General features: G+C 40.0%; 4 protein-coding genes across 6 annotated transcripts in view; 3 read left to right on the forward strand and 1 right to left on the reverse strand.

Annotated features, from left to right (window-relative positions):
* Positions 1-4357, forward strand: part of sprt (PDZ domain-containing protein sprite) — a 9533-nt gene extending 5176 nt beyond the window's left edge. Inside the window, exons 5-12 of one of the 2 annotated variants that reach the window (XM_018020417.2) lie at positions 922-1082; positions 1157-1342; positions 1522-1677; positions 1833-1985; positions 2813-3074; positions 3155-3535; positions 3617-4001; positions 4095-4357. In XM_018020417.2, coding sequence (XP_017875906.1) covers positions 922-1082; positions 1157-1342; positions 1522-1677; positions 1833-1985; positions 2813-3074; positions 3155-3535; positions 3617-3991 — 1674 coding nt within the window. In that variant the 3' untranslated portion in view covers positions 3992-4001; positions 4095-4357. Of the gene's footprint in view, positions 1-921; positions 1083-1156; positions 1343-1521; positions 1678-1832; positions 1986-2812; positions 3075-3154; positions 3536-3592; positions 4002-4094 lie in introns of those variants that run through there. The other variant, XM_018020418.2, reaches the window with a different exon arrangement.
* RfC4 (replication factor C subunit RfC4) lies at positions 4219-6135 on the reverse strand. 2 transcript variants are annotated; one of them, XM_026811535.1, is made up of 6 exons: positions 5788-6135; positions 5234-5501; positions 4760-5149; positions 4572-4685; positions 4389-4503; positions 4219-4306 (listed from the first exon to the last, which is right to left on the reverse strand). In XM_026811535.1, exons 1-5 carry the CDS (start codon positions 5898-5900, stop codon positions 4393-4395), a joined length of 996 nt encoding a protein of 331 aa, XP_026667336.1. In that variant the 5' UTR covers positions 5901-6135; the 3' UTR covers positions 4219-4306; positions 4389-4392. The 2 variants fall into 2 exon arrangements, with proteins under 2 accessions (XP_026667336.1, XP_017875908.1); XM_018020419.2 differs by lacking the exon at positions 4219-4306 and having other exon boundaries at positions 4341-4503.
* A 48-nt stretch (positions 6136-6183) lies between these two features.
* Nca (neurocalcin homolog) overlaps positions 6184-8801 on the forward strand; it is a 26362-nt gene continuing 23744 nt past the window's right edge. The window contains exon 1 of the mRNA XM_018020410.2: positions 6184-6307. The gene's annotated coding sequence lies outside the window, so the exon portion shown is untranslated. The remainder of the gene's footprint in view (positions 6308-8801) is intronic.
* Positions 6321-8801, forward strand: part of LOC108622499 (neuronal calcium sensor 2) — a 24110-nt gene continuing 21629 nt past the window's right edge. Inside the window, exon 1 of the mRNA XM_026811538.1 lies at positions 6321-6830. The gene's annotated coding sequence lies outside the window, so the exon portion shown is untranslated. The remainder of the gene's footprint in view (positions 6831-8801) is intronic.

The following is an 8801-nucleotide window of genomic DNA, read 5'->3' on the forward strand; positions in this document are numbered from 1 at the left end:
AATTCACTGTCGATTCGACGAATGTAGGAATTTTCTGCCTTTTCTTTAATTTGCTTGAAAATGTACTGAGAGGTGACTTGGACAATACGCCTTTGGGTCGAAGGACTCGGACACAGATCTGGTCAGGAAGATTGTAGACCTCGCGAGTCAGTGCCCTTTTACTGTCTGAAACGGCCAATACCTAAGCCACGATTTTCGTCCTTAACGAGTTCAAAACGCTATAAAAATATTTGCCCGCCAAACAATAGCGAATATAGAACAATAAAAAATATAGAAAATCGTGAAAAGAATGGGAGCTCACACAACTCGTAAAATTTCTAGAATACTTTTCAATTAACTAAAAACTGGCAAGCGTTTAATTTAATTAATACTAAACTTCTTTACGTATTCATATGAAACAGCATAAAAATGCAAAATTGTAGCAGTAGAATGCAGATAATTAGCAAAAGGCATTTGATCGAATGAAATAAATCCGAGGAGGAAGATATTCATAACAGATGAGAATTTTTGACCCCTGAGAGGATATCCGGTTATGCATATTTTCCGTAAGCGAATCCTATCGTGCGGGACAAGGAGCGAGGTCTCCTCCTCCTCCTCCTCCTGGCGTATATACAATCAAGGCCGGCATTGACCTTCCCTGCCAGCGGGAGAAAACCAACACTTTCTCAAAGATCGTCGAAACATCCCGGCGTGCAATACCGATACTCATACATGCAATGCCCGAGACCGTCGAGTTCTGTTTCAAACCCCATGCACTTTCTCCCTGAGCTCTCCTATATTATTTGAATCCATAAAGCAATGGATACATTCTTACGATGCGAACATAACGCTAATACGTCTATATTCTTTACATACATTCCTAAACTTGAATTTAATTTAATCACAAGACATTAAACTTGGGAACACGAATTATTTTTTAAGATGGCCAGTATAGAAGTGTCCCTGTCGACGACACCGCGGAGAAAAAAGGGTGGAAGTATTTCCGGCGGAGTCACGTCCGCCGGTCACCGAAATCGAGATCATTACAAGGAGTTAGACGCCCTTCGAATCGCCCTACGCGACAAGGAGAATATCATTCAAACGTAATTTTGGTTTCGACTGTTTCTCATTAGCCTTAAACTTGTGAGAAGCGATCTATGCGAGTTTCCTGTTGTAGGTTGAAGGGACAGCTATGTAACACTTTGAGCAATAGACTAGCGTTGCTCAACGGTGCCCCGCCTCTGTCCGAGGCGGATAGAAAAGCGACCGAAGAGAGGCTGCAGAGATTACGCCGGGACGCTGATAATAAGCGTTTAGCGATTAAAAACTTAAAACTAGCGCTGGAGCGATTGGACATCACAGAGTAAGTGAAATACTTCAATTCAGCATCCCTTCTATTCATTCTCTGTCAGATTTGAATTAAATCGAATATGAAAAATTCTTGTAAATGTTATGAAGGCGGGTCGAGTTCGGTTCCCAGTATAGAAAATAATATTTTATACTCATTAACTTCTAATTGGGAATTACAATCGTTTGTCTCAGCAATATCGACGTCCGTATTCAACAAGCTGAGCTGGAATACAGACTAGGCCGCGAGGAACTTGAACTTCTGACCCTCCGTGAGGAGAGCAGAGCCCTACAAGCTGCCATAGAACTGGCCGAGAACCAAGAGAAACAAAAACATGATACTATATACAGGTAATTCTTTAAAAATAAATAAATAAATTTAAAAATAACAGAAATCTTGCAATTACAATTTTGATATTATAAAATTCATTCTCATTCCTGAAGACTAATTCGATTCTTTAATAATAATCTTGAAGGCAGAAGTGTTTGATAAATCTTCGTTGTAGTTGTATTTCTGGTTCTACCCAATTCACAATCCACGCGGTGGAAGTCAGCGCGGATCCGAAGAGTCCACGTTTCGGTGCCGGGCCAAGGGAAGACGCGCCGGGACTCTACGTCGATTGGGCGGTCGAGGATTCGGGATTATGCAGAGGAGACAGGTGTGTATGTATTTCTCGTAAGTTTTCCACTTCATTTAACAGTTACAGTCATTTGGCAGGCAGTAAAACAACTGCAAGGAGCGTAGCTCCTGCTTCGGTAGCTCTGTAACGGTTCATAAACGCGAACGAGATTCTTTTCCCATTTATATCATGACGTGGATGCCGACAACGATCCCGGAGCGCATAATCGCTTTGCAATTATCACGCAACGGGTAGAAGGACCGTTTTTTTCCTCTTCGTGGAAAAACTGTTCATAATTTAATGTTTTCCGATCGTTTCAAGAAAGTCGCGATAGTTTCTTGTATCGGCAAGAAGTTGAAAGCAGATGCAAAAGAAAATCGTCAATGTACAGTTCGAAAAACACTGCGTAACTTTAGCTATCAACGTAGAACAATAGCGCAATCATGGGACTCGGTTCCCAACGGGTTACCGTAGCGTGAAGTAGACACTATACCCACCGGAAGTTCGCCGTGTGCCCCCGCTAATTGCACCTGCGACTTCGCATGAACCCATGTGTACTCTTTCCGCCCCCTCTTTTCTATTTATGTACAAGGTGTCCCGTTTATATTTCATTCGGAAATTCAGTTTTCCTTTTATATTCTCATAAAGATATTCCCGTATCTCTTCAGAAGATCATTATAAACGTTCTGTTCAGTTTTTTCCTGACGATTATCATTAATCGTCTGGTAACCATTCACTCCACACGTTTCACGTCAATTCTCATTCTCATTCATTATCCATTTTCCTCCTCACTCGTCGAAAAATTTCGCCTAATTAAGCGTGATCGCATCTCACAGCGAATTTTATCGGTATGCAATTGTTTTCAGGATCTTGGAAGTGAACGGGAAACTGGTGGTGGGAGCGGGTAGAAGCGACCTGGCCAGGTTACTGGCCGTTGCACCTGATGCTGCACAAATAGTGGTACTACGCAAGGGAGACTCACTCGCCACTGTACGCACCCTTCGATCGGACAATCTCCGATTAACCCATAGGATCGGGTATCTCGAGGAGCAGGTCAGGGACCTCCTAGCACCGAGCAGGGCTGAGGTACCCGTAGAACCCTCGCCCACTCGCCAAGAACAAGTTCAGGTAGTCGAATTATTTCAAATTTTATTTGTACACACATTAGAAGTTAGAAGATGTATTTTATTTGTAATTACCGCACGTAGGTTTTTCAAAAGGGACCGCAGGTGACCGCTCTCGTCGCGAATCTCCCCGGTTTGAATATGAGAAACTCGAAAGAACTTCGTCAGAGTCTTCCGACAGTGAGGAACAGGCACAGTGACCACTCGAAACAATCAAACGAACTCGATTTTTCATCGGACACTGTCACTAATGGTCAAAGGTCGCGAAATAAGCCGAAACATCAAGGGTATCAATTAACTAGGTCTACTGCGAGCTTGGATTGCAAGCAAGTGGCAATGCAATCGCAACTGCCGCGCAGAAGACCGCCTAGAGTAGAGTCCGCTATGGAACACTTGTCCAAGAGTCGGAGAAACTCTTCTCAACCGTTGGACTTCGATTCCGAGCCCAGTTATTATCGGTTACAGGTATTTAGCAATAATTTTATTGACATACCTGGTACGTGGACGATCATATCTTGTTAGAATCAGGACTGCTCGTGATTTCAGGACCATGCGTCGGAGAATTCCGACGTGTCGATGGTTTACAGCTCTCAGGAGTCGAAGTATCGCCCGGCACCGCCCAAGAAACCTCTTCGATTGTCCCTGCATCGCGCTGCTAGTCTTCAATCGGTGGAAAGTGCACCATCAGTCACGTTGCACGAGGTAGCGGCCAAGAAGCCGACCAAAAGGAACTACAAGGGCGATCCACCGGTGAGGAAGCAAGCGGATCCAAGCGAGGAAACTCAGGAATCACACCTCCAGCCACCGCAGCCTCCCCCTAGGACGCCTTCTAGGGCGGAATCTTGTCAGAGCGCTCTGAGATGGCCCTCGGCGAAAGCTAGACCGCATTTGACTTCCGTTTCGATGGAGAAATGGTGCTAATCATAAGCCTGTATGATCTGCTGCTGTTACGGTGTTATCCAGTGTATTGTAATTGTTTCAATTGTATTAACCATGACTCCTCGCGATTTTCGCGTTGTTACAGGATAAGGAGTCCGGAAATGATCGCATTTTTAACTTCTTGTTTTTGAAATTCATGATCACAAACTGAGTTTTGTACAAAATACGAGTATACACGCGCGTTCATAAGTCTTAATTGTAAGTTTTTACTTCTAGGTATTTTAATCTCCTTTTACTAGTCGAAATAGACTTTTTTAACGTTATACATTCGTCCACTCACACACGATCATATCTTTCCTGAGAAAAATACAAATTTTTAATAAAAGAATAATTCATTTGTAAAATGTATAAATTGTTTTCTCTCAATCAAATTAATTACATTATTAGGATTTGTTCAATTCCGAAGCTCTGCAACAAAGTCGTGCCAGAAGGCTGTTCATTTGCAATAAGCTGCTGATCCCATCCACTATTCCCAGATGAGTGATACCAATTTCCTAAGCAGAAGATTGACATTAATAACTCGTAGAATATATAGTAAAATATATAGATTGTAGCAGCTTACTCGTATAAAATCTAATTTTATTTTCTCCTCAATAGGTAAATTTTTGCAAACTCGAAATATGTTGCCAATCAGATCTTCTGCAGAATATCCCATACTCCACAGGTACTCCATTACCTATGTATGTATATTAAAATGTGTTATACGCTTGACCTACACAAGAGTTTAAGAAATTGATAAATTGTGCTTACCCTATAAGCTTTACATATATTTCTTTCTATACAATGTTCGAGCATTTCCTTAACTAATAACGGGTGTGGTTCATCGCATACTTTGAAAACGTTTGCACTGTTTATATGGCCAAAGCCATTGTGTGTGGACTGTAAATTGTTCATTGCTTGCCTCATATCACCCTGGGCAGTGAACACTATGGCCTCTAAACCGTCGTCGGTATAGGAAGACATCGCGCAACGTGATTGAATAGGCTCAATAATTTTCTCACTATTGTTACAAGCCAATGCGAATCTTGTGGTATTGCTGTAAATTTCCATTGTCCTACGTAACGCTTGTTGAGCCCCTTCTGTCATACTATCAGCTTCATCTAAAATTATTATCTTATGCTTTCCACTTGGTAGATTTACCTAGAATTTAAAGAAAAGCCCCTATTAATGATGAAAATAAAAGAAACCTGAAGATATAATGCAAAGTATAGGTAGAATTCTTACCTTTTTCTGGGCAAACATTTTAATCTTGTTCCTAACAACATCTATTCCTCGATCATTAGAGGCATTTAATTCTAATACTGCATCTTTGAAAACTGGACCGAGCAAAATTCGTGCCAAACATAGTACGGTTGTTGTTTTGCCAACTCCTGGTGGTCCGGCAATGATGATATTAGGACAGTTCCCATTTTTAGCGAAAACTGAGAGTCTCTGCACTGTGTCCTCATTTCCAACAATGTCTGAGAACACCTGTGGTCGGTATTTTTCAATCCTATGTAAATTAGACACAATTTAATCATTATTATCCAAAATCATGTGAGTTAGATACATGAAACTCAGACATGTTGATACATTATTATAACCTTAATTCTCATTCTTAAACAATTAGTATCTTTCCGTACAATTTGTGAGCGGATTCAAATTTTAAGCAGAAGGAAACGTAATACAAGAAATGAGTTTGAATTTGCAATAGAATTTATAAGTTAAACATACACACGAGGGGATATATTTACTTTCCCGACCAAGAATTAAATATTTTTTGAAATACATTTATTTACCATGGTAAATGCAACGATTTTCTATCATCTGCCTTGCTTCTGTTGTCCTTTCCACTGGTCGACGGACAAATTTCAATATCCATCAAATTATTGTCACCGTTTTCAATCCCCATGATCTTCTTTGAACTGTGATAAAAACGCGCGAACCGTGATAAAAATACGCGAGTAACATAACTCCAGATCGAATTACTGTATCATCGAGGATTCAAATAGAAAAATGCAAGTTCCATTTCGTTCAAATATTCGCAATTATAAAGATATTTAACAATTAAACAGTGAGATAGAATTGAAAAATTTGCGAGCAAGAATCGGTTCGTAGTACCACGACGCCTCTAACTGTGTCACTAGCGTCGTTTAAATTTCCACGGTAAAGAAGCCTGCTTCGGACATTTGTTCCGTGCCACGCAAAAGTGAGAATTCAATATGGCAGCCGTCGTGATATCTGCACGAGTTAGTGTCGCGGAAATATTTTGAAATTGTTGAGTTTAATCGCGAGAACCGGTTAACGTACAACGGATAGGTCAGTAAGACGGACAAACACCTCGCTCCCCGTTTCATCATCCCTCCCGATTTGATCGCCGGGTTTGTGTCAAGAAACCGGGTTTTCATGTACTAACATTCGTTCTCCATGTACCCCTCATCAAGGTATATAGCTCGACCGCAGTATTGTCACATTGCAGATACAGGTTACTTTCCTTTATTTCCCATCCCTCAAACGAACATTAAACGCCTATCGCTGTTTCATTTAATCTTAAGTAACGCTTGTACGCAGTACTGTATGTTTATTGCGTACACTTATTATTTGTATGTACACTTCTCTTATATCGAGATTGTGCGTTGGTGTGTGTGACGAATGCGTGGATGCGTGAGAACGTGAATTTCTTTCGAGTTCGCCCACCTGCTTTTATTCATCGAACAAAATTCGAGTGTCGCGCGTGTTTGGTACGTCAAGAAAGAAGCATTTCTGACACCTCTCGCCGTGCCGAATGGAAACCACGCTGCCTGCGTTTGATCCACTGTCAACGCTGTCAAAACTGCGTTTGGTAAGTTGATTTACTTCGCTATTTACCGTTTCTGTATCTTTATCTATATTCTTCTTCAAATAAGGAAACTCTGTTCTACAATGTCTTTTAACAGTTTATTTTTCTTTAATCTTGTCATATGACTCTAGCTTAGAGTCTGATTTCAGTTATTTAAATGTATTTAAAGTCTCCTTAATACTGATTAAACAAAGTGTTTGCCAAGTATAACGAAAAACATACCGTTAGTGTATAAAAAAAGTAATATATTTGACGTTAACAGTCAGTCGGTGAAGAGTTTCAATTTAAATACTCAACGTATTGGTATTTTCACTTATTTCCTTAATCAAGAAGCCAAGCGACAATTTTTAATTACCTTCGTTAATGATTAGAGTGATTACGTCAAATTGTTGTTATCGACAAGACGGTGGTTCTATTTTTATTACACAACGATAATCGCTTCCGCTCATTCTCGATATTCGAGATATAACTCGTTATCGGACGGATGTAGTTTAATCATTTCTATTCAATTTAGAAGCGCGTTTCAGTCTTATTATAAATTATAATTGTTAGCGTCGTGTGTACATTGTGTCAATTACATGCAGTTCTTTTTATAATGTGTATCCAGTTTCGTTCTAAATGACGAAGTAGAGGTAAAATGTCATCAGTAGTTTCCTGTTTAAAGCCCGGAGGTTGAGATACACCTTTAGAAGTCGCGAACAAACGAGTCCAGGCGAGAGTGGTTTCAATTATCAGCCTTATTTAAGAGACCTTAAGTTCTAATTAGGTGTATCCTACGGTTTATTTTTAATTTGTGTCGGTTTAAAAAAAGATTTAAGATATGTATTTGATCCTTGTTGAGTTCCTCTGGTGTTAACATTCCCCAGGAATATCGTAATCCCCGGTGTTCACTCAAAATTGTTTTTTCCTTGCAGTAAATTCTGTACTACAGACTTTATTAAAATTCGTCGAGTCGTATGCGTCGCTCGCGTAAGATGAAATGAACTCGTATTTTCGGATTTTATTATCGACATCCTACTTTTATTGACTACGGCTAAAACGGAATCGGAGGCAGCGAAAATCCGAGAAATTTCCTTACCATCTATAAATAACAATTTATTGCGATTGCAATGTCTCCGCAAGCGTCTAGACCTGTATCTAAAACAGGCACCACGTGCTCTATGATCTCTTGAGAACAGAATAGTTAATAAATTTGGACCTCTATCTGCGCTAATTCCGTAATTAGAATTACGCCCGTCTATACGTATGCCCGTTCGCTATTGTGTATAATTATAGAATGAAATGCGAGGTAACCCGAAAGTTTGACAAGTTTCTGCGCATTTCTGATAAAAATATTCGGTGGCTCCTGAAGGAGATTGTAATTAACAGGAGAGAACAAGGCTTCGTTCTTCTAAAATCCGCCTCACTCGTTCCGAATACTGGGAGAATGAAAAGATGGTAACGAGCCAAGCAAACCGAAAGAACCGACGGGATATATCGCTAAGTTACACAATTCTCTTCCACAAAATCTATGGATCCAACCGCGTCTTGGCATTCTCATCGCTGTATCAGACCTTATTTTTATTTATCCGTCTGAAACTCGTACGCGGTCTCCTCAACACTGTTTTTGGAAATATATAACTCATTCCTTTATTTTAACGATATTTAACGAGTTACGTATGATTATTTTGCATTTTATTGATGTTGACAAAATCCGACCATCCCAGCGTCGAAATGGCGAACTTTTGACAAAAAATTTCGTTTTTCTTCAATAACTCCTAAACCCTTGCAGATACGGGAAAATTGCATAGGACCTTTCTTGTAGAGGACGACGAGATCTACAATTTCTGTATAAAAAGTTTTTGCTAGCATTAATATTTAACGAGTTATTGATGAAAAACGAAAAAACAGTTTTTTGCAAATTACTCGTTAACTATCGATGCTAGCGAAAAATTTTTACATGGAAATTGTAGGTCTCGTCACCCTCTACAAGAA

This window comes from Ceratina calcarata, unplaced genomic scaffold (genome assembly GCF_001652005.2).
Source record: "Ceratina calcarata isolate Rehan_Ccalc_2016 unplaced genomic scaffold, ASM165200v1 scaffold224.2, whole genome shotgun sequence".
NCBI classification, from domain to species: Eukaryota; Metazoa; Arthropoda; class Insecta; order Hymenoptera; family Apidae; genus Ceratina; species Ceratina calcarata.